The sequence below is a fragment of the Camelus bactrianus genome, chromosome 8 (assembly GCF_048773025.1).
Source record: "Camelus bactrianus isolate YW-2024 breed Bactrian camel chromosome 8, ASM4877302v1, whole genome shotgun sequence".
In the NCBI taxonomy this organism is placed as follows: Eukaryota; Metazoa; Chordata; class Mammalia; order Artiodactyla; family Camelidae; genus Camelus; species Camelus bactrianus.
Window position 1 is genome coordinate 4,685,405 of NC_133546.1, and position 27,003 is coordinate 4,712,407.

Here is a 27,003-nt window from a genome sequence, read left to right on the forward strand (position 1 = left end):
AATTCTTTTAGCTTTTGTTTATCTATGAAGCTTCTGATTTCTCCATCAAATCTGAATGAGAACCGTGATGGATAGAGTATTCTTGGTTTTAAGTTTTTCCCTTTCATCACTTTAAATATATCACGCCACTTCCTTCTGGCCTGTAGAGTTTCTACTGAAAAATCAGCTGATAACCTTATGGGAGTTCCCTTATATGTTATTTGCTGCTCTTCTCTTGCTAGTTTTAGTATTTTCTCCTTAACCTTAATTTTTGTCAATCTAATTACTCTGTACCTTGGTATGTTCCTTTTTAGGGCTGATCCTATGCAGAATTCTCTGCGCTTCCTGAACTTGAGTGACTGTTTCCTTTCCCAAGTTGGGGAAATTTTCGGTCATTATCTCTTGAAGAATTTTCTCAGGTCCCTTCTCTCTCTTCCTGGGACCCCCATAATACGAGTATTATTGCATTTCATGTTGTCCCAGAATTCTCTTAAAACATCACCTTTTCTTAAAACATCCTTGCCAAAAATGGAAAAATGAAAACAAGCTGCTAGTCAGAAATTAATGTTACTAGTTACAAAAGTGAAATGATACAAAACTTTCTTCACATAAGAATCTGAAAAATAAGGACAGAAATAGACTCACAGACAGAGAATACAGACTTGTGGTTACTAGGGGGGTGGAGGGTGGGAAGGGACAGACTGGGATTTCAAAATTGTAGAATAGACTACACTGTATAGCACAGGGAAATATACACAAAATGTTATGATAACTCACAGAGAAAAAATGTGACAATGAGTGTGTATATGTCCATGAATAACTGAAAAATTGTGCTGAACACTGGAATTTGACACAACATTGTAAAATGATTATAAATCAATAAATCAACATTAGCTTAAAAAAAAAAGAAAATAAAAAAAAAGAATCTGAAAAATAAACAATTTTCTATATGAAGTGATTAGTTCTCTATATTTAAAATATTTTACAGGTATCCGAATCCAGCAAAGCTTAACTTAAAAAACTTATGAACATCTTTTAAAAACATTCATAAGTATCTGCTATAATTTCTGTTTACTCTTTTGTAAGTAACAAATAATTCTTAAAGAATCACTTCAATAATCCATGATTCATTTTAATTTTTTTGGACTCAAAGACTGTGATATCATTCTGGTCCTATAACAACTTGTGATTAAAACAAACAAACTCCTCAAAATTAAAAAAACACTAGCCATTAGCAATTATACATGTCTTTAAAAGCCAAAGAGTTAACAATTACACATGATTTAAAATAATGTTTTAAAATTCAAAGAGCAACAATATAATTTTAGTTATCTTTCATAACTGAAGGGTAAAGAAAAAAAAAAGTAGTAAGACAGAATAGGATGGCCCACTAGGCCTATGAAATTGCCTAATAATTTATTACTAATATAACTGAAAAAGATTTTTCCAAAGACTTTTCTTAAAGGATTCTAAAAAAGAAAATCAATTGATGCAGCATAATGATAAACACATAAGCAACATTCCACTACTAATTCTGGTCAAGAGAGAACTGAATCCTCTGAAAATCTGTTATATATAACACACTCTAAGGTGCTCAAAGATTCCCTAATTAAATTGACTGCAATCCAATCAAGACTTAATTTAAAAAGGCTCATTAACAGCATCTAGTGATAAAATGGACTCTCTCTTTTCACTCAAACTCATGTCTCATTTCACTAGACATGGGTAATTAACTCATCTTGGTATTAGATCTATGGCACAGTAATTAGCTTAAGTTTTACAGGTTACTTTAGTAATGAAAACAAAGGTTTATTCTCATTGGATCCATCTTTTTACCCCTCAAAAAATGTCTCAAAATTAAAAATTAAAAAACTGTCTTTAAATAAATACTAGTAGAATTTTTATTTCAAACCCTCCCAATCTTTCTTATCAATTAATACAGGAAAAGCAGTGACTCTATTCTAGCAAAGTGTACTGAGATACTATCCAATCTGCAATAAATACTTTAATTTTTATTGCATTGTTTTATACTCTTCTATTTTAAAACAAGGCTGTATCACTTGAGTACAAAATGAACATGTAACCAGAAACAAAACTTAGAAAGTGAATATTCCAAACCGCAATTTACTTTCAAAACACTCACAGCAAAAAGAAGGATATGAGAAGAAGGAAGCAAAGGAGAGAAAGAGAGGACATGGTAGAACTGGTTTACAATCCTGAAAAAACATCAGATCACATAGCAAGCTGGTAATTAAACCAGTGCTGCTGAAAGTATAGGCTGTAAGCAGAGAAAGCAAAGTGTGTTTAGAAACTTTTACAGCATTCCGACTGGATAAACTTTGTCTGTTAATATGAAAACCTTTAAAACAGGATGAAAATTGTCTTAAAAATTCCATTTCTCTGATAATTAATTTCATTATATTTTACAAAAGAATTAGTCTACAATGAGTTGGAATTTTGTTGTAATTGTCTTTTATGGCAGGTTATTTGAAAATCAATGATTTAAAACTCTTCTAGAAAGGCAGGCCTTCTTCTCTCTTCAAAAAAGAAATCAATCAATCACTTTTGGGGCTGAATTCAATGTTGTGTTCCACAACATTAAAAAAAAAAAAAAAGCAGGGGGTGAGGGGAGGTAGAGGAGGACTAAAGTTCCTAGGGAATTAGTTTATAGCTAGAGTAGGACACCTGAGACATAGGACTGTCATAAAATATGTCAAAGCCTCTAGGGTTTTAAGAGATTATTTTGTTTTGAATTCAAAGAAGAATTAAGATCAGAGGATCTAAGACTTGGCCATGTGCAGTCTTCCATCTCTTCTACCTCCTGCCCACCCTTCTACTGCCAAGTTATCTTTTTAAAACAATATATCACATAACTTCTTATCTTAAAAACATGAGTGCCAGTGCACTGCTTTCAAAATTAAAAAAAAAAAAAAGTTCTAATACAGTAATCGAGGCCCTTCAACTTCAGACCCCAGCCTTGTCTCCAATACCCACCCTGCTTCACCCACACCTTCTACCTCCCTCTGCAGTAGGTCGCGTATTAGCGTAACATATGCTTGCTGATCCTACTTCTGATGTCTACAATACTGTTCCACACATCTGCCCTGTACATTCCTACTCCAGTACAATCTCCTCTAGCTTTCCTTAAAATCCTCAACCTGCAAAAGATCTCATCTTCTCTGACTTCCCACAGTACCATGTGTAACACCTGTTACAGTGTTTACCATACTGTGTATTAGTTCACTGCCAATGCATCAGTCTCTTGGGGTGAAAGCTATCCCTAATGCTACTAATTATGAACCATTGAGTAAAACTGAAGAACTTCTACGTTCTGTGGTTCAGATGAGAAACTCTAGCTGAGAAAGGCTGTGTAAACTAATAGAAAATTACAGCATTTTTCCTCTCGAAAACATTTTAAATAGTAATTAGTTTCTTGGACCCAACCAGAAGTTTATTACAACTATAATGTACCTTAATACCAGTTATGCCAATATCATTTCAACTATGTCTTACCATTATTTATAAGTTGGTTCAATGGAAAAATAAGAAATATACTGCAAACAAATGTCTAACTGGGAAACTAGAGATAGCTGCATTGCTCATTTAAATGACCTTGTAAAGACACACACACATATATACTTATGGAACAGCTTCTTTAAAAGTGCCTTATATAAAAGTTGAACTCTGTCAGTGAATCTGTTGGGAAGCTGGCATTCTCATACATTGTTGATGGTAATGCAAAATTAAAATAATCCATAGAAGGATTTAGCACTAGCTACCAATATATTGTGACACCACTTCTAGAATTCTATCCCAAACATAAACTAGCAAGTACACTGTAAAAATGTATATAAAAACTATTCAGTATAGCACTCTCCCTATGTTTAACAGCAAAAGCCTAGAAACAATCTAAATGCCCAGTAATAGGGGAATGTTGGAATAATTTACTGTATATCCACACAATAGAATGATGGCTTTATTAAAAGGAATAAAGACTATCTCTATATACTCTTATTAAGTGAGCTCAATGATATACTGTTAAGTCAAAAAAACCAAACAAACAAAAAAGCAAAGTGTAGAAAAGTAGAGTATATAATTATCTATGAAGGAAGTGAGAAATTACTTACATAATTTTATGTGAATATGAAGAAATGGAAGGATAAACCAAATATTAAATATAAAACAGCAGAATTTAAAATATACCCAAACTGCAAGGGGTGAGTAGATAAGAGAGACAGGGATAAAAGCAGGACTTCTCTGAAAATTCCCTACTTCGTGGATTTGATTTTGGAACCATGTAAGTATTTTACAAGCAACAGAAAAATAAACAATTCCTAAAACTAGAAAACTAAGTGTAACAAATGAGCTTAACTGTTGATCCATATGATAGCATAACTGTTATACACTGAAAAACTACTGTTTCGAAAGATAATAATTTCAATTTCTAGTGGCATATATCCTTAAAAACAGTAAGAATTGGGGAAAAACTATTTTCATTGACTATATTGTTGGTAGGGTGTTTGTATTCTTATTCTAAGCCTAATTTGCTTTATTCTGAAATACACAAAATATTTTGTGTCATTAGAAACCAGGATTTTTGGTGAGAAAGAAAGAAAACATACACACAAGATCAATTAAGTAAAACACTGTCGTCTTCATTTTGAATGAGAATGAACTTGTAAAAATGTATCTATATTCCTAAACGTGTGTGTGTGTGTGTGTGTCCTAGCTCTGCCCTGAAAAAGTCTATCACTAGTTCCCAGACTGAAGTCTCCCAATACTATTTTTCACTAATAGTAATCAGGGTTCCTTAAAGAAATGACAGATCTCAAATCTGGAGAGGAAATCTTACAAGATGAGCCTGGACTATCATAAACACCAGGAAACAAAGTTATTAGCCCCAACTACTGCATTTGTGTCAAAAGGACTTAGAAGTGAACTTGAACAGGATCCCCCCTGGCTAAACAACATGACCATCAGTTAAAATTACTAACTGCAATGAACACATCAAAATTGTTTAAATGCACCCATAATGATACTCAAAAAAAAAAACAAAAAAAAACCCTAGGAACCAACTTACTATTTTAAACCTAAAGTAAAGAAAGAACTGAGCATTTACCAGCCTTTCCTACAAAAAGTAAATCTAGCTAAAAACAGCAAAGAAACAAGATATAACTATTTTGCAGTTCCTACTGAAATAAAGGGGCTAAAAAACAATCAACAAGGATTGCTGAAATCACATAGAGAAGAAACTAGATTTTATGTTCCACTACCACAAGACTTGTGAAATTTTCTTACAAAAGGAAGAAAAGAAAAGAGAGGGCAGGAGACCTAAATGTGATCAAACCCTTTTCACTACCAAATTACCAAAAATATAGAGGACAGAGGTAAGTGTTAAACACCACCATGAAAATGCAATCAGCAAAAGCCATGGGAATTTTTCAGTACAAATAACTCAGTCCTCTTACAAATAAATTGCAAGAAGGATAAACGGAGGTGAAGGTGAGAATGAATTAAAAGATCTATCAATTAACTGCAATGTATACGGCCCTCACTTGGATACCACTCAAATAGACTTTTCTAAAAAGTACATTTATGAGCCAAGAGGGGAAACTATAAGCACCTACTAGATATTTAATGACACAAAGAAATTGTTTTGGTGATTAAAAAACAAACACGATAGCATTAAAGAGCCCTTCTATTTTAGAAACACCTAATAAAATATTTACATGTGAAATTGTCTGGAATTTGCTCCCCAAATCATCTGGTAGGCAGAGGGGGAGGGAGGGTAGTGGGGGAAGGAGGGCGCACATGAAAGGGGATGGACAACCTGACACTGGGTGATGAATAAACACTGTTTAAAATTTGCCACGATGAAGAGTTTTTTTTTTTTTTTTAAATAAACACTGTATTTATCCTCAAAGTTGTCAGAAAGCCAAGTATTCAGCAAGATCAATAAGGCAGGCTGTTTGGAACCATGCTTGTACTTGATGTTCTGTCACTGGCCATCATGGCCACTTTAGTATATCAAACAAAAAACTATTAATTTGATCATTTTCAAAGTGTTGAGACAGCAGTAACATCTTTCATAAAAATAAAGTCTAAGCCACCCCCACAAATCAAGCAAACTTCTTTTTGCACATGCTATCAATACTGCCTTGAAACATTCTTTAAGTGTGCTTTCTTATCACCCAACACAAAGTCTTAGACATTAAAAAGCTCATTAATTTGGTGAACTGACATAGGGCCAGGTACAGAGTTGCAGGATAAAATGCTAATGATAAAGTATCACGTATAGTATGATTCACTTTTGGTAACACATGTGACAGTGTATGTAACTGCATGAAGAATGTCCTACAAGACATACCAAAATTGTCAGCAAGAGTAGTCCCTAGAGTGATTAAATCAGCTGCCTATGCTCTTCTCAGACAATGTGCACTTTTAAACTTTTCTAATACCACATATTAACTAATTAAAATACATATTAACCATATGAAATTAATAGGACTATAAGAGAGATTTAAGAAAAATTTGTAACACATATGAATGTGTTAGGAAATTCTACCTATGTTTGCAATTATACAACATGCCTCCCTAACAACATCTTGTAAGTCATGTTCCATACAACACTGCAATTCCTCAAGAAGTCATAGGGACATCTCTTAAAAAGGAGACTGTGGTCAAATATATTTGGGAAACAAAGTTAAAAGCTGAATTAATATATTTTTTTTTCCTGGTTCCTACTCTGTGCCAGGTACTAATCAAACACCAGGGAAATACGCCATTAAAATAGACATGGAATGCCCTGAGTTTATCAGTCAAGAGAAGGATACAAATCGGCAAACAGCATTTCCATCATATTTTGGGCAATCGATAAATTAAGATTTATTTTCCACCTTTCTCAGCTTTTACGTAAACTGACAAATCTGCAGAAAATTTTAGTTTTCCTTCAAACACCTGAAATATACATCAGCCGTATTACTTACTTCAGTATTTCTTTTTGTCTCCATCTGTTTGTCATGTTCTTTCTCAAAATAATAGCCAAGTAACAAATGATAGTATCTTCCATTTTTACTTTACTTTTATTAACATTTTTAAGAACTCAATGAGTAAGTAGAGGAACTATAGCATAAACCAAGATGACTCGGTTGATAATTTATTATCTGCAGATTTAAATTAAGATTACAGAAGACACTCCTGGTATTATAAATCTATACATAAATTCTTCACAGAATCCACACACCATAGTATCAAACAGGCGGTGGCCACTCAAATTAACTTGATATTCCCAGAGCGTGCTCATTTGTAACATTTTAATAAAACTAAAAATGTAATCTGCAGTCAATTTTGTTAATGTCAATTTATTATTTTTTTTTTGCATCGTGTATAATCTGTAGGCTTGTTTTACTTGAGTAGACAACAGCATAAATTTTTTTAAAATATATGTGAACTGCTTCTACATGTGCTTAAGAACGAAATGGACAGACTATGGACACAGTAACTACCAGGGAAACAAAACAGTAAAGCATGAGAATAGGGGATGTTCAAAGGTCACAAAGCAACAACAAAGTACTACTATTTCCAAAGCTTAAAAAATTGTAATATTCCCATATGATACAATGTAAGAGTTTAAACATAAAATGTACTAATAATGTTAATATATAATTTATTGAGAACAATCATTAACATCAACTGATCAATTACTATGCACCAAAATACTGTTCTAAGTGCTTTAGAACTGATTTAATCCTCACAACTATCATAGAGGTAAGTGACATTACTATTCCCCTTTCATACAGCACAAAGAGATTTGCTAAGATCATAAAGATTTAAGTGATAGAACCAAGATTCAAACATAAGCAATGTGATCACAGAGATCACTCTCTTAACCACTCTGTTCTTCTGCCAAAGATAGCAGAAAATGTTCTTCAGGCTCAACTTCAACTGAAAATAGAACTCGTAATGTCTCATTACATAGTTCCAAGCTCTAATACTCAGTGCCTGTGAGTGTGTGAGTGGAGTGAGTGGAGGGCCATTACTACAGAATTAACAGAGGCTGAGGAGAGGAAAAAACACGTTTTGTTAACTGATAGCATAATTTGTTTAACTGAAGGATATACTAATGCTAATCTTTTGGTGAAGATTTATTTGTCCTTTGGTTGTTGAGAGTTATCTCATGTCCCTAGGTTATTAAATTAGCATCACTTAACGCCAAGGCAACCTAAGTGCAAACACAGGAACTAAAACTGCATGGCAATACAAGATTGCCATGCAGCTGATTCAGAATATGCTTAAGTTTTTTTAGGATTCTAAAAAAAAAAAAAAAAAAAAAAAAAGAAAGATTTTAAATACATCTAAATATGCTCACAGAGAACTCACGTGCCTGCCTCAAAATATCTTTTAATACTCAGCTGATAAGCACAGGTTATAATAAAATTTAAAGATAATCAATATTATTAAGAACCTTTCCCCCCTAATTTAACTACTAAGTCAGTATTCATCTGTAAGGAGAGAAAGTGATTGAGATCCAGTCAGTTATGGGGAAATGAATGAAATGAAATGAAATGAAGTGATCAACTCAAAAGGCAGCGGATCAGGGTGAGGTCAGAATACCTGACAGGTCTGGTATTCATTCCGTAAGCTCCAAAAGTGATTCAGTGCGCAGGCTCTCACAAAGGCTGATCACAGGTCTATCATTTGAAATTCCTTTCAAGGCAATGTATTTAAAAAAACATAGAAAAAAACAAAAAACAAAACCCTTCCTAACAATAAATTCAATCTTTCGCAATCAAAATCTAGATTTTTTTTAAAAAGCAGTCAAATATTTTTTACACAGCAATTTCAAAAGTATTCTGCCCCACAGTATTGTTGGATAAAGGAAACAAGGCAACTCACACCTTCCTAAAAACAATACTTAACATAGTTTATTAATTAAACTAAAAAAATAAGATGTGGCAAAATAGAAAACAGGAATAATATACTTTGAAGTAAAATGTCTAGAAAACTTATAAAACAACATGAAATCATGGTAAAAGTGAAAATGACTCTCACCTGGCTAGTTATAAGCCTTTTTTTTGTTTACTAACTCTCCTGATGAGATGACACACATCCAAAGTTATTCATTTGATCCCTCTCGTTTAAATTTCATCAAAAGAAACATTTTAGATTTTTCAAACTTCTAGTTACGTGTTGTTATATATACAACATTATAGCATGACTAATTTCCAAACTGGCTGCTTCTCAAGTATGAATACCAAAGTAAGTTAACATGATGGACTGAGTGATACTTTAGTTGGCTAAATGAAAAATAATGATAAACAAGAGAAAAATTGTGGCAGTATCTTTCAAAAGTTCAAAGTTTCTGACATGAAATAATGGGCAGTGCTTCAGAATCTAGATATTTTGTTATTAAAATTCAAAAGTATAAGTAAATTACTCACATAAAGACTTGCCCCATTTTCAAGAACTTACCTTCTTTTTATCCCTCATTGAGCCTTTGCCTCGGACCATTATTTTACATCCTGTTTCTGCTTCAAGCTGTTTAGCAGTAAGTCCTCTAGGTCCAAGGATTCTCCCAACAAAATTAAACTGGAGGAAAAAAAATACACCATACATTATTCACCTGCTTGAATTTGTGACTCTTAAACTTATTTTAAAGTATATATTTCCTTTCTCTAGATTTGTTAAAATACTAATGTCAAATAAAATCTTAGAGTCCTTATGAATTTCTTGTCAAGTTTGAAGGGGGTAATTACAATAGCTTATGGTTTACCTGGAAATTTTTGTATGTATTAATACAAATTATGGACTGGGAACGACAGTATCTACCTAAAACAGGTACTATGCTAAACTGACCATCAATATGTAATCTAAACCAGAGTATATTAAACAATTTGACAAAATCTTAGGTGTCGCCCAAAAAAAGCAAATCCCTTCTTCAAAAATTTTTATGACAGTGTTCAGGGAACTGTTTATTATGTTAAATATTGACTGCCTTTTATATGAAAATCCTTGGTGGAAAAGTCCAATTTTTTTAACGATTACTTTTTTTAAATACTACTTTTTCTTTTTTCTTTTTATTTTTTTGGTCGGGGGAGGGAATTACATTTATTTATTTACTTACTTATCGTACTGGGGATCGAACCCAGGACCTCATGCATGGTAACCACGCACTTTACCAATAAACTATACCCTCCAAACTGCTATCTTATTCATCTAAGTTATACTTTCTCCAAAGCAACCGTTCAGAGAACACTGATAGCCAAGTTTGGATTCCGCCCTATACTAAATATCTGTCTTGGGAGTACACATTTTTTCATCACACTCCTTGCACAATTTTATATCTGCATCCTTATCTTCCTTTCTATTTTCCATTTCTACCCTTAGCTTATATTACTGTTTTTGCAAGGAACCTTACATCTCTTCATGAATAGGACAGTGATAAAAACAATTATATAAGTAAAGACTTATCATCCCTCACCATTAATGTCTAGTATTCATACATAGACATTTTTTTTTAGGCCAATGGGAAGAAAAGATTACTTTGAATATTGAAAAGTAAATTTTCCTCATTCACATCATCTGCAGAGAAGACAAAAAAAAAACGAGTGTTTACCATTGGTTCCCAAAAACCCATAGGTGGTTTTAATTTATTTATTCAATCAAATACATTACTGATTCCTATGCTTCCCACATTTTTCTTGCCTTTGATCCTACTGTTAGTGTATCGTGACATGATACTAATATGCTAGAACTGACAGCTGCCGGGACTTGAGAAGCCAGGGCACTTCTCCAATCTTCTATACTCCAATGGCTTCTTACTTTGCCTAAGCTGCTCCCCAGCACTGCCCCATCTCACAAAAGTGATTCTCAAATGAAAGATGAGTAATACATGAGTAAAGATGGGAGAAAGCCCTTTTCCCTCAGGAGACGAGATAACTTTTTCCATCTTAAGTTGAGACTCACAGACTTATTAGATCCTTGATCTAGTTCTATAAGATTACAAATTTTAAAATTTGCCTGAAGCATCTCTTTATATTTAAGTAAAACCCTTTCTCCTTGCTTAGTTCCTTGGCACACAGTACTTCGTCTGCCCTCTTTACCTAAACCCCTGCAGTCATCTACGTTAACACTACACTTGCTTCCAACCTAGGACCCCCTTTCAGTATCTGCAGTCTAAACACACTCAAGTACTCTGGTTAAGTGTTCAAGCTCTGAAAGCACATAGATCTGAACTGGTATCCAAGTTCCAACACTAAATAATAACTAGGAGTTTGAAATTCATATAAAACATGCCTCAATTATGTAATAGACATAATGATAACATTTGGTATTGCTGTCGTGAGGACTGCATGTGTGTACAGCACAATATACACAAAAGGTACCAATATGAAGTCTGGCACACAGTGGACACAAATTCATTTTAAGAAACCTCCGGCCCTCAATCAACAGTTCAGCTTAGAGTATCCACAGAAGAGGATATAATCAAATCATGGATTTACTTAACAGAACTCCAGAAAGATCTGACATTCAGACACTGAGTTCTGCAGAAAACCGGAAAGAAAAGATGAAAATGATACACAGAACAAATGATCCATCCCTGTCCACAGAAAACCAATAGCCAGGTATCTAACTTGCAGGTAACAGGCTTGAGTTTTCCTCTCTAGAAAAACTGAAGTGCCCCAGAAGGAAAGACTTCCATGTTTTGGCATTCGGCTCTGACTGACGCTTTACTTCAGGTGATCAATTCAAACTGAAGCTTGCAGTGAGCAAGCCCGGTTCATGAACACAAGTTTCTATTTCAAATTTTCAGTGCTTCAAACTTAAGTGTGTGTAGACAATGAAGGTTCACCAAAGGTCTGAGGAAGGCTCTAACACGAAAGAGCATACAAAGTAAAGACAAGGGCCTGTTCCTTTAGGGGAGAAACTGCTGGGAAAGGGGATAATACCCCTCAAAAAACTCTTTCAGGAGACAGTGCTAAATAAACCATTTTCTAAAACGATTGTACACATTTAGATTCCCAAAAGACAAGAGTAAGAATTTGTTTTGATATTCTTCTCCGACATTTCTTATTGCCAGTGTTATTTCATCAGCCATGCTAGTGTCTTTGCTAAATGTCTGAAGTAGCATTCTCCCGATTACTAATAAAGTTGATCATGTTTTTCACGTTTTTGGTCTTTCAGGAATACTCTTTTTGAAGCACATTTGAAGTTTCCAGGCTATTTTTCTACTGTGTTGTTTAGATTTGTGGTTACAGGTGTAGCAAATATCTTTTCCCATCCTGTGGTTTGGCTTGCCATTTCTCTCCTGAATGGTGTTGTATGATGACTAAAGTTAATCAGACTGAATTGAATTCAGTTACATTTATTCTTAATGCAGCTCAAGCTATCAGTCTTCTCTTCCCAGTTAGTTTCTGTGTCCCATTTAAAAGAAGTCTTTCAACCATGCCAAGGTCATCAAGATATCCTTCTGTATTAAATTCTAGAAACTTTACTGTTATGACTGTCACATTTATATCTACAGTGTACCAGGAAATGATGTCTGTGATGAGGAAATAACCTTTCCTCTCCCACATGTATACCCAACTGTCCTCGTGCATCTTTACTCAAGAGACTACCCTTTTCCAACTGCTTTACAGTGCCGTCGCGTCATAAACAACATCTATAAATACTTGGGTCTATTTCTGGGCTCTTTATTTTATTAATCTATTTGTTTATCCTTGCTTTAAATAGCACAATTTATTATTTATTGAAACTTTATTCTTTAAAACCTTAATATGCAGTATAGCATGTTATTTCACCTTGCTTCTTTAAGAGTGTCTCAGCCTTTGTGTTTCCATACAGATTTTAGAAAAAGTTGGTCAATTTCTAAAATTATACTAGCAATAATTTTATTGGAATATTACAACAGAATCTTTAGCATCATGAACATGGTATATAATTTCCTCACTTGGTTAGGTATTCTTTCATTATCTCTCAAGAATACAAAGCTTTTTTTTTTTTTTTTTTTTTTTTTTTACTGTGCCTTCACTCATTTTTTTTGTTAGGTTTAATCCCAGGCATTTGGGGTTATTTTTGCTAGTGTATACCGTATTTTTCTTCATTTCTGCTGTTTATATAAGAATGAATAATTGATTTTTTCAATATCCTACTTTGTACCCAGAACCCCAGTTTCATTATTAATACCCGTAACTTTTCTGTAGGTTCTTTTGGATTCTTTAGGTAAACAATATCACTTGCAAATAATGGAAAGGAAAAAATTTATCACCGTCCATCACACTTTTAAATTTATTTTTCTTGCCATCCTTTCTGCACTGGCCAGCACATCTTTAGTTCAAAGTAAAACAAAAGTGTATCATTCTTGGCTTGTTTCAGATTCCAAGAATAAAGCTTTCAACAGTTCACTACAAAGTTGAAAGTAATCTGTAGACTTTGCATAGATATATTTTACCAGATTAAGAAAAGTCCTTCTATTTCCTAGCTTGCTAAGAGTTTGTTGTTGTTGGTTAAAGTCATGAGTGGATGTTTAAATGTATCATATTTCTTCACTATCTATTGAGAAAACCATATTTCTACTTTATTCTGTTAATGCAGTGGATTACACGAAATTATCAAATGTTACACTAACCTTACATTTCTACAGTAAAAATGATCATGATGTATTATCCTTTGTTATAAATTGTTAGGTTCAGTTTGCTAGCATTTTGGTGATGACTTTTTAAGAAAATTTACATTCACAAATGGAACTGGCTTGAAATTTTCCTTTTTCGTAAAATGCTTCTCGGGTTTTCACATCAAGGTTATTCTGGCCTCAAAATGTGTTAGGATGCATTTCCCCCGTTTTCTGTTCTTTGGACTGACTTGTAGAAGCTGACTTGTGTTACTTCTCCCTTAAATACTGAATAGAAATGAGTGGTGAAGCCACCTGGGCCTAGAGTTTTCTTCTCTGTGCAAGGTTTTCAATTAAGGAATTCTGTTATTTAATTTAGATTTTTCTATTCCTTCATATGTTAATTTTGGTAACTTATCATCTAGAAATAAATCCACATTGTTTAAATTTTCAAACTTGCTAGCTTAAGGTTTTTCTCTAATTTTCCTTTTAATAGCTACAGGATCTGTAACATGTTCCCTCTTTCATTCCTGTTTGGTTACCTGTGTCTTCCTTTTTCTTAATCATTCTTCCAGTCTTTTGAAAGAATTTACTTTTGCTTTTGTTCACTAGCATTGACTGATTCCAAAAATGGCCACAATTATCCACTCACCCCTAAAGGTAATCTATGCCATTTGCAGTGTCTATCTGCTGCTCCCCTTACCTCTTGAGTCTGCACTAGTACTGTAACTGGCTTTCCAGCACAATGTAGTGGAAAGAGTGCTGTGTGTTAAAAACCTAAGTCTCAGTCTTACGTGCATTTACTCTCTTAGAATCCTATTATTCCCATGTAAACAATCTCAGACTAACCAACTAGAGAATGAAAAACAAGCTACCTAGTCATCCTCAGTGTCTCCCCCAGTCCGCAGCTAGACAACGCGTAAAAACAGGAATGCTGGACTAACCCACACCAGACTGCAGATGCAGATCACAAGAAATGCTTTGCTGAACAGAAACAGGAGCAAAACAGATGGTGGTTGTTTTAATGTAAGTTTCTGGGGTAGCTCATTATAATGCAGCAATAGCCATTCTATGCACTAACCATCTTACCATCTTCATTTTGTGTATTTTTTGTCTTTAATTAATTTCTACTCTTACCTTTATTATGTTCTTCCTTCTATTTCTTTTAGTTTTACTCTGCTGTACTTTTTCCAACATTGTAAAATGGATGCTTAGCTTACTGCACCATTCCTTCATTTCTAATATATGTACTTTTGAAGCAAAGTATTCCTCTAAGCTGGCTTTAGCTGTATCCCAAAGTTCTGACATGCAGTATTTCCACTATCATTCAGGTGAAATAATTTCATCGTTATTGAATATTTAAATAATTCTTCTCAAACATGAGAATTTCCTAAGTATCTTTGTTACTGATTTCTAGCCTCCTACATTGTGATCAAAAAACACATACTATGTATAAAATCAATCCTGTAATATTTGTTCAGACTTGCTTTTAAGCATGGCAGTATGGTCAATTTTTCTAAATATTCCATGGGTGCTCAAAAAGTAGGCAAATTCCTCTGTGATTAACTTTTGTCTGTTTCTACTGTTCATTCTATTTTTGCTTTACGTGTTTAGAGGCTGTGTTATTTGGTGTATACAAAATTATATCCTTCCGTCATTAGGAAGTGGCCCTCTTTATCTCTAGTAATACCTTTTGCCATTAAGCCCAGACATTAATACAGAGATAAAAATTTTTTGACGTTTGGTATTTCATGGTAAATCTTTCTCAATCCTATTACTTTCAACCCTTTGTTATCCTTATATTTTAAATGGGACTCCATTAAACAGCATCCATATGAGTTTTGTTTCTTTATCCAATCTTGTAATCTTTTAATTTTAACTGGAACACTTAGCCCATTTACACTATATGGTCTGTATGCACCTTCCTACTAAGAAGGCCTTTCTACATGGCCTTACCTCTTTTATGTTTGTTTATTTTCTTCCATGCCTCCTTTCCTGGGGAGTGGTGGGGTGTACACAGATACAAATGAGCGTGTTTTCTCATTTCATTTTTCCTTTCTATTAGCTTGAAAGTTACATGTTTGTTTACCCTAGACATGCATCACTGAATTATCAAACACTAATGTTAATGCGTATTTTTACCTCCTTCCCATACAATGCAAGGACCCCAGACTATTTAACATCATGTAGCCCAATCCAGTTCACATAGTACTAGTTGTTCTCAAATTTTATTTATATTTTTAACTCAACAGGACATTATGACTCTATACAGGTAATGTGCATTCACGTTTACCCATGCATTTCCCATTTTCATTGCTCTTTATTCCTTTCTGTATCTTCAACTTTCCAACTAGGGTCATTTTTCTTCTGCCTGGAAAACACTCATTATATTTTCTTCAGTGAAAGTCTTCTGGTGATGAAGTCTCTCAGTTTTTTCTTACCTGAAAACGTGTTCTTCTTGATGGCCATGGAACTCTAGCTTGGCAGTTATTTTCTTTTAGCACCCTGAAAGTTTCTTTACCCTGTCTTCTGATTTCCTCTGCTACTTCCGAGAAACGAGCCGAGACTTACTGTTGCTCCTTTAAAAGTAATCTTTCCACTCTTCTTGCTACTTTTAAGATTTCCTACTCAATATGAGTTTTCACTAGTTTTACTATAACATAACCTAACTATGGTTTTCATTTTGCGGTTCAGAGTTTCATAAATCTGTGACTTTATTTCTTTGGTTTGAGAGTTCTCAACCATGCTCCTCTCATATGCTGCCTCTGATCCATTCTATCTCCCTCTTTTCCTAATATTCCAACAACATATATTGGACTTTCTCACTGAATTCCTTTCATTTTTCACACTCCCTCCTAGTTTTTCTACCCCTCTGCCTCTCCAAGCTGAGTATTTTCTTCTGAGCCAACTTACAGTTCACTAATTCTTTCTTCAAAAGCTTTTAATCTTCAGTAAACCTATTAATTTCAGCTAAGGAATTTTTCAGTCTGATTTGTCTTTTACAGTTCCCATTTCTCTGCCATGTTTCCCCAACTTATCTTTAGTCTTCTTACAGATAGTAAGCATAACTTTTATAAAGTCTGGGTCTAATAATTCCAATATCTAAAGTTTCTGTGGATTTGTTTCTTTTGTCTTGTTGTTTCTTCAGACTTTTGTTAATGTCATCTTACCTTACTGTGTGTTTATTTTCTAGTATGTGCCAGACAATGTACTTACTAAATAGCTTACAGAAATACAAGGCCTAAGATGATGTTACCTTCCCCCAGAGAGAATGTATGTTAGCTTCGGCCAGGTACCTATTGCTACTAGCAACCAAAGATCATCTCAATACAATTTTACTTACTGAGGTTGAGGTACTTTTAATCAGCATCATGCAGTGTATGCGCGGGCCTTGGAAATAAGGATTCACTCTTTCCCCTAGAACGACACCCATCAGATCCCTACCCAAAGCAAAGACTGGGGATGGGGAGGAGTTCAGAGAGATACGTTATAGATTCCAACCCAAGTCCCTCAGAGTTCAGCCTCTCAGCTGTCCTCTCCAGATTCAGCAAACAGACTAGAGAAAAGGAGTATCCCCCAAGCCAGGCTTACAACCTTGATTCTCTGTCCTCCCAAGGATCCTGAACTAGCAATTCTTCACAATCTTACTGGGTCTCTGATGCTTTCAAGCAGATGTTTTTTTCCTATTGCACCCTCTTTTACTAGAATTGCTCAGCTGGTCTGAATTACCCTTAGTTCTTAACAGAGAAATCCAGGACATTTTTAAGAAGTTGCCTTTTAATCTAAATAGATCTAGAATTGGTATCACTTTAGGCAATATAGTAACTTCAGGGTAAAAAATATACTACCATAAAAAAATGAGGGTTTGCGAAAGAGGAAAAAGATCACAGAAAATTTATTAACAGGCTTGGCTCTATGTTCATTTAGAGCAAGCTCTTCCTACTTTTCTGCAACTTGCTAACTCTACCTTCATGTATATAAAGTCACAGATTCTATAAAACTTCACTCCCTCTCCTCTCCTCTCCTCTCCTCTCCTCTCCTCAAACAATCCAAACAGAGAAAGAATAGCCACATCCCATCCCTAACTCCATTTGTTCAGTTAGAGTATTTTTCAGTAGAATAGAAAACAACCTTTCATTTTCATGTTTTTAACAAAACATTTATTTAAGATTTGCTATGCAGTAATGAGTGAGATAGATGCTAGGGATTAAAAAAAAAAAGATAAAGGGGAAGAGGAAAAGGAGAAATTCTTGCTCTCAAGAAGTATATGAAAATGCCTTCACTCTACTTGCTAACTGAACTGTTTCTTGAAGTAAGTAACCCTGCCTACTCTTCCTAATAATAGTTGTACTCTACACAGATCTCTTTCTAAAGTAACTCGCATAGTGGATATACATTATATATCTCAAACATGGCAAAGGATGTCTGGCAAAATGCATTATGAATAGAAGTACTTTAGCACTTCAGGTAACTAACAGGTAACTGTTTTCTTTATTTGTGTGCTCTGTCAAACTGGTTGGACTCCATTTTACGACACACACTTAGAAGACCCTCTGTGGCACATCCTATTCTTTTCACATATTGAATCTCTTGTGCTAGAACTATGACATTAAGATTACACAGAAAGACTTTTACCACAGCTAAGTAATCCTCACAATTATTATTTACTAACTAAAAAATGTTTTAAAATCAGTCAAAACTAACATATTAAATCCGTAACAAAATTTTCCCATCTTAAAAATAAACCAATCTCCACTGCTCCAGAACCAACAAAAACCAGCTCAAGTGTGTTAAAGGGCATACCACTGGGATTCTAATACAATTCAAACTGTCAAGGTCATCCTTCTCAAAATGGTGTATGTAGAGAATGAAAAAAAATTAATCATAGCAGCTGCTTTGTCTACTGCAACCAATTTCCAAGTTAATATCATTTGCCTTGCATTAAAATTCATTCTGTGTTGATTTATCATGCTAGTTCTGCAGCTTCATTCAATTAAAACAATGTCACAATACATTCAAAGAAAATCATTTCAAACAGCCTGAGCTAACTGCAACTTTAAAGGCCAAAAGAAAGAAAAAAGAAAAAAAAAAATTCATTAACCCTACTGTTTAAGTACAGACCTTCTATATGGCTTGCCAATTATATTTCTGCCAAGTGGCATGTTAATTTCTAAAGAAGAGGTTAACAACAATCATGTCTAATGCTATTTGTTGCTGCTCACTTAATTTTAAATAGAAAAGATAGATTTCTCCCAATGACAAAATATAAAGTATTATAGCAAATCTTTCCATTAACATTTTAAAAAATCTACAATTAAAGCTAAAAAACCTTCTGTGGCACACTATTGAAAAACAAAACAAAAAATGGATTTCCAAAAGCATTTCAGTAAAACACTTCTAGTATGTGTTAAAGACTAATTTCTGCTTAAAATCTTAGAAAAACAATTTTTAAAAGAAGATGCATTTCTTTGGACTGCTTTGCCCAATAAGTTGATATCTGTTTTTAAATATTGTGTCTAGGATTTCCAAGGTGATTTTAGTTAGGTATCTTACAAAACTTACAGCATAATCACATAAGCAACTTAGTAGGTAAGAAACCCATACACACAAATGTACATTTATTGATTTGAAAGTCTTCCACTTAGCAGATGACAAAAAATGGACCACCTCTAGTGTAGGCAACACTAGTAAGCCTATCATATACAACTGTGTAAGATGAGAGCAGTCATGACTACTTAGCAATACAGCTGTTTTTAAATAAAAACACCTGAATCTTTTCTTTGATCTTATTGTTTTACTGATTAACTCTAGACTTATGACAGTGAAGGAGAAAGTGTTAACAATGCAGATTAAGTTTAAAGGTTTGCTGTGTCTTAAATCATTCATTATGAATAGCACAATGTTCTTCCAGTATTCAAAATCATTATCAAATTCAAAAACGGGGTGAGTTTGTCATTTATAAACAAATGAAGTTTCAACATGTCTTTGTGATTTTCATTTTCACCTACTCATTAATGTAAATGAAAATACCAATATTCATGTCAGAACTATACTCATTAATCAGCTAAAACCAGTTTGGCCAGGGATACAAGAGTTCAGCGAAAATCAGTGGAATTATTCTGTTTAAAAAATAACAACAACAATCAGAATGAATATATCAAAATGTCTTCTACTTTGAGGGGAGACAAGTGTCTTATCCCTTCTCTATCTTCATATTAATTCTAGATAAGTAGTCAAATATGTCTTCTGCTACATAATAATTACTACAGAAACCATTTTGCAAAATCTTTCATATATTAGGCCTTCATACACATCTTCTGTTGGTGGCACATGGCTTTTTAAGAAGAAGCATTTACACCAACAGATGTTACAAGTGGAAAACGGTAACTAATAATAACCAAAGCATGAAATCTATAGCATGAACTTGGATATCCTAAATTACGTCAAATCTTCATCCCTTAAGTATACATACAATTGGGAAAGAGGCTAAAACCATTCAAAACAAACTCAGGTGAATAAGATGGCTATCCTTCTAGAAAATAAATAACAAGTATTTACAAAAACAAAAAATTATTTAACCAATTAAAATAAAAATATGAGGGCAATGAAAGCCAACAAGGGTTTTATGACACAAATAGATGACAATGTATTTTGACAGTCTAAGGTCCTAACTCTTATACACAAGGCCCTCTAAAAGACCCCTAGCTACTTTTCAAACCTTTATTTTTGCTATTATCCTTCTGTTCAGACACATGTTCACTGTTCTCTAAAAACAGCAGGTGTTTTTAATTTTTGTTCCATGTAACACCTTTCTTTCTCCTTCCTTCCCACCAAACAACATGTCAAATCCTCCTAATCCTGAGCTCAAGTGCTCCTTCTGTCATTTTCCTTCTGTGTTCTTCCACTCCTAGTGCCAGCTGTTTTCTCCTCCAAAGTGAGGAGCTCGGAACACTGTGCACCCACCTCCTACAGCCCATATATCACACTAAGCAAAGATATGCATGTCTTTTGAAGGGCATTCCTTGAAGTCAGAAACCAGCACCTGTTTTTTGTTTGTTTTAGTCCACAGTGCCTCACACAACATACAGCACACACAGAAGAAATTAACATCTATTCAGACTGCTGGATAACACAATTAAAAGGGTTCAAAAAAACCAGTGATGTTCATTTTCAGTGATTTTTCACTCTCACAATAAAAAATACAATCACTAAGTAAGTTATATACAGCACAGGAACTCATACTTTCAGAAGCTTCTGAAATGGGAAGCCTGACTGACTGATCCCAAGATAAACTCCAAACGGCACAGTCAGTGATGTCACAGAAACAACTATTACTCCCACTTCCCACCTCAACATGGAAGTATCTACCACGGGTGCCAGGACTCTGTTATTCAACCTTTAGGTGCTGAGCACGTCTTATTATGAGCGTTCCAGTGTAAGCTAATTTCTCTGTTTGGCACTTTACATGCATTAAGTCACTTAATCTTCTGAACAACACTAGAAAGGTGGTTACTATTATCATCCACATTTCATAGATGAGAGGTTACAAAAATAGTACAAATCGTAGAACACCTAGATTGAATATAGAGTTTGGACACTTAATCAGTATAATATAACACCTCTCTTCTAAAGATTCCAAATATATACCCTCATCATACCAGCTACTCATGTTTAGTTTTCTCATTCTTATTAATCATTCAGAATGTTTAGTACAAAGTTTATAAAAACTCTCCTCAGATTCAAGTTTACTTTCAGAATGAGTCCAACTGTGTTCTTATAATTTCTTTTCCACCCACATCACAAAACACATCATTATCAAATGACTTTACATAACCACACGTGGCCTTTTCAATATTTTCATCTTTTACTGGTTGAGATCACTGCTTTAACAATCAACATACACATCCTTTTCACTTTAATTGAATCTTATATGAATGAAAACCTTTATGTGATCATTAATTCATCCACATAATTTAATAACAAATATGTATAACTTCAAAAAAGAGAGAGAGTGATTATTTGCATTAAGATTGAGCTTCCAAGTGTTACTGCAGACCCTGAAGATGAGCCCAGGAGATGACACAAGTATGTATGTAGTAGTTCTGACCAGAGATTATGAGGTACAGTCTAAGGCTCTTTGAAATTGATTTCTTATGTTTTACTGCATAAATATCATCAGCCTCATACACTGTTTCCAAAATGTTGATTCAGCTCTCTTAAAGAGACCTGCTCTTTTTGGCAAGAACTTTAGTTACATTTGACTTACAATAACCATTTTTTACACCACCCTGGTTCAATGTTACATTGTTAAGAATAACTCAGTTTACAGTGTCTTTTAATTATTATATTCTGTTAATATATATGCATTTATCATCTCTTACTCTTGGTTCCTCAACAATATTAGCCTCCACATGTAACAGACTAAGAAATCTTAAGATTTTCATTATTTAATCTCTCTCCTTGTCTTCAGTCACTGCCATTCCCTGTGTTCAGGCACTCCTGCGGAGCTGGAGCCTGGCTGTAGCAGCAGCCATGAGTGCAGGATTATGTCTTTTCATATTTCTCTGCCAGGTGCCTGGCACTGGACACACACAGTATTTCTGGATTGAAAGAACACCACCAAAATTTTACTGGTTTATACTCAGATCTCCTCTTTAGCCTTCATGTTTCTAATCACTTTTCAAACTGTGGGGTTTTCTTTTGTTTTAATCTGTGCTTAAGATTGCAAATTTATACTGCTTTTATACAAACTTACATTTAAAAAGGAAAGAAAGTAATCCGTTTTCTACAACCCCAAACACAACATAGATACATTTTTTGAAGCTCAATCAATTCCTTACCAAGAATAAAGAAAAATGATCACATCAATATGAAACACGGAGATGGCCAAGACCATGCTAGGCAGGCTACTTACTGATGATGTTTTTGAACTTAGGCAAAGCAGTTTCCTACTGCAGCCAAAACTACATTTCAGTTAAGTCCCCTAATTTATTTCTGAACTATTTTGTTCTAAAGGGGTGGGTTTATTAAGTCATATAATAACTGCTTTTCCAGTGAAATAATTAAATTTAATTCTAAGGCTAGTTACTGAAAAGTTCTCTTTCAGTGTCACCAAGGTACAGTTAAAGCAGGTTCCATAAAAAACTACAGTAGTTTTCTTCTCAAATTCTAACCAAAAGAAGGCATAAATTTAGGTTACCTACAATAAGCAGGCACAAAAATGGGTAGTCGAGCTCAAGTGGTATAACCTTCAACCATCCCATTTCATTGCCAATTTTGGAGGGAAGAGGGTTAGGATTAGAAGATTCTGCTACTGACCACTTCACTCACTTCCAGGAGACACTGCTCTCTCAAGATGGGTCAAAAGTAGATCAGCACCTTGAGCTTTCCTTTAGTATTTAACAGAAATATCCAACAGCACTGAGAAGCAGGTTTCTCTCCAACTTTTGTATTATACTCCTTTGGTTATTTCAGTGAGAATCTTTAAGAGATATGGAGGTTAGATATCTGTGGTCAGGTTTCTAATTGACTCTACAAGTCCTCTGTACTAATAATTTTAACAGAGTAGATCCTAACAAACTCTTTTTGGACAAGGTCAATCACAGACAAAGCTTTCTATCTCAACTGAGACTGGAAAACATTCACTCACGAGCAATACTTCTTCCCTAAAATTCCATCTTTTAATTTATTCTTCTGAACACTAATCCTTTTTAATATCAAAATGTATTACTTACAAAAGAAAGCATTCATATTTAAAGACTGTGAGAAGGCTTATTTTTAAAAATTGTTAAACTCTTAAAAAACCTGAGCTGAACAAAATTTATTGTTTTCAGACTGTCCTGAAATCCTTTTTGGAATAATTTCTATTAACATCCTAAGAAATTTAATGTATCTCAGAACCATAAAGAACCTATTAAATATTTGGTACACAGCAGGCCCTCAATATACCCTTGCAGAGTGAAATAAAAAGGAAACTTCAAAACCAAAAGTCATGAAACTGACTTTCATTATGTTGATCTGTTTAAAGTTCTAAGTCAACAATAATAGTTTCTCTACCTGAAATTTAGGGACATGCTCTATATTATCAAACTGTGCTGCTAAATTAAAAACTCCAAAATGTTACTACATAATCTGAAACACTTTGCAACTGCACTCAATAAAAATACGTATCTAACCATCTCCCAATCAACAATCTATCTCTAACAGTTTCCTGTATAAACTATTAAAGAAGAGAGAGGTACAGATCTTCTAAAATACTTTCACTCATTTTTAAGATCATGTCCTGACAAAAATCAAGGCTTAATCTAAGTATCGAAAAAAGAGATTTTGTAGATCATTAAATTTTGACTTAAAGTCCACTTGTTTCTCAGGAGAACAAAGATGAAAGTAGTTTATATCAAGACTCTTAAGTCCTTCAACACAGTAAGAAAGCCACAATAGACAAACGTAAAAAGACTAAGTAAGGATAACTGACTGCACTGATCTATCCCTTTTCTCTGCTTGTAACTACTCCAAAACAAATGCCAGCTAAACAGTCAATTTGCAGATGACAATCATGAGAAACAGAAAACCACAAAAAAACTCCATATTAACTCAGAAGTTATGATTAGCCAAATTTTATCTGCACACCCAGGAAAAATACTCATGCTCCACCATTAACATAAATTATTATTATGAGCTATAGACAGTACTGTGAATAACATTATAAATCTATATTATTAATTACAGTGGCCAGGATGGGATCCTACTGGGACCCTACAAGCTGGAAAAAAAATATTTGAAAGGGTATTTATCCATCTTACAACCCTCTGATCATATGTGTCATCATGAGAGTCTAGACCCAAGACACACCTTTCAAGGCTCTGATCATTCAAAATTAAAACCCATTTTAAAAACATCAGAAAATCAAAGTTATCTTCATGTAAAATCTCTGGAAAAAGTCTCACTACAATTTCATCCTAACATGTCCAAAGCAACCAGTTTAGCAATCTAATCTGTTCATGTATATACCAGATGACTAACATCCCTAACAGCTAGACCTTGCCTATATTTAGAACTTACCTGCCACTCTGGCAGATCCTATAAAACAGTTTCTTACAACTCAAAAATGACAACCAGGCAAATTTAATGATAGAATTACTACTAACTCATTAAGACATAGCATCTTTTACTTATTATCAATCAGAGTTAACTCCATTCATACACTGTTTATAAGGTCTCCATGGATTCAAACAAGTCCTTAACAACTTAACTGGCCAAATTACCCTTTTGATGGCCTATGCATAACTTTAATCTTCATTAATGTCTGTCATTTTATGAATGTCTGATAAACTTCAGTAGTCCTAAATGATTTAATACAATATCTTTTTAGCTTTCATACAACACTGTGGGCTCCTTCAAGGAGAGAGATTTTTTTCCTTATTCATGATCATAAAAGCCATACTGAGTGCTATACAGATACCATATACTTGTTATCTTCACTCCTCCAAACAATTCTGAGGTAGACCTTATGACCCTTATAGACAACGAAACAGATTCCAAAGTTAACATGTGCTCAAACCCAATGTGATAGTCTCAATTATTTCTTGCTAATATTTATTTCAGTCCCCTTCTCATGCGGACGGAGTGACTCGATAATCCAGCTTATCAACCTCAGCACCACTAATATCTGGGGTAGGATAACTCGTTGTCGTGGGGACTGTCCTGTGCACTGCAGGATGCTGAGCAGCATCCTTGGCATCTACCCACTAGATACCACTAGTATCTCCTCCAAGTTTTGCCAACTCAAATTATCTTCAGATACTACCAAATGTCCCAGAGGGGCAAAATCGTCCACAGTTGACAGATCACTGGGATAACGGAGTGTCAGCGGATGGGAAAAGAGCAGAGGCCTTCCACATGTTTAAGCAGTGTGGCCTGGCGTTGACACCTTCAGTGACCTGCCAGGAAAAGAGCATGCTCCAAGTAGCTGCCCCTTGGGCTGAGCCCAGCAAGAATATACATAAAAAAGATCTAAACCCACCCACAGCCGGCCTAGACCAACCTCAGCTAAGCCCAATCAGCAGAACCTCAGCCAACATACAATACAGACTAACAGAGAGTACAGACATCAAGGCTTGTTATTTTAAGCCACTGAGTTTTAGGGCCGCTTATTCTGAAGCACTGTTGTGGCAATTGTTGACAAATACAGCCAGGAAGAGGGTTAAGCCAGGATTCAAAACCTAGGCCCATCTGGCTCCAAAACCCACTATTACCTCAACTATGTCATAGAAAGTTTTCTCTACTGAATTAATATCCCCACCTCCAGGATGTGCTTGGTACACAGCAGAGATGCAATATAAGTCTGCTTTATTAATAAGTATAAATATTAGTAGATAAATTTGTAAAAATTTTTAATACATTTTCAACAGGCTACTCATATTACCTTATTCTCACACCATTAAGCCACTGACTAAAAACCCTTGTGAAGGACACTACACAGCACTGCCTCACTTCACCACCACTGAGTCTAAGACTCTTCTCCTGTCAGTCCCAGAGCCATACACAGCCAAGTTCAAAACAGTACCTCCAAATTAACACGTACTTTTATAAATAAGTTGCTATTTGCAAACTCAAAATACAAAAAAAAATTTTTAGAAGTTCAGCAATAACTGAAAGAGTGAGGTTTTCATGCAGATATGCACAGCAGACATTTCTGGTGTACTTCCCATCTACCAGACGCTATTTTAGGCGGTGAGAATACAGAAACAGACAAAATCCCCACCCGCATGGGGTCTACATTCTGGTAACACTTACACAGTGCAATGGCATTTTCCAAGTGCTTCACATGTTATCAACTCACTTATAACCCCTCATAACTCTAGAAGAGATTACCTCCATTACAGAGATGAGGAAACTGAGGACCAGGAATGACAAGTAATCTGCCCAAAGTCATAATACAAGCAGCAGAGCCAGTCAGGGGTCTGAGTCCATACTTTTGACTACTATGCTACATTGACCCTTTAAAGTTTTAATATTAAAGCATTTCTGAGCCAAGCAGGATGAATTCGCTCACAAAATCAAGCTTACATACAAAAGGGGGAGGTGGGAGAGAAGCGTACATATATATAAGGACCTCTAAGACATATTAAGTGAGCAAAGACAAGAGTAAGAAAAATGCATATTTGTTTCACTGTGGCCAATATCTAATTCATATTTATGAAATAAAATCTTTTCCCATACTGCCAAAATCTGACAGACTGCCTTGTTTTGTTTAATACAATTTTTTAAAGGTGAGACATAGCTCCTAATACAGACTACGAAACAGTTACTATTCATGTGGTACATACTGATAACCTCAAAGAAAAACTATGTGCAGATCCTAATTTTGTCAAATTCTTTTAACAGATATTTAAAATCAAGGTATTTAAAGAATA

At 34.5% G+C, this 27,003-nt stretch overlaps 1 protein-coding gene across 7 annotated transcripts in view; it reads right to left on the reverse strand.

The window, feature by feature from the left end:
- Window positions 1-27,003, reverse strand: part of QKI (QKI, KH domain containing RNA binding) — a 142,756-nt gene that overhangs the window by 74,910 nt on the left and 40,843 nt on the right. For all 7 annotated transcript variants that reach the window (XR_012508511.1, XR_012508510.1, XR_012508509.1 and 4 more), the window contains exon 3: window positions 9,451-9,567. Coding sequence is in view for 4 of the 7 variants with exons in the window: in XM_074368035.1 (XP_074224136.1) it covers window positions 9,451-9,567 (117 nt within the window). In the remaining 3 variants the exon portion in view is untranslated. The remainder of the gene's footprint in view (window positions 1-9,450; window positions 9,568-27,003) is intronic.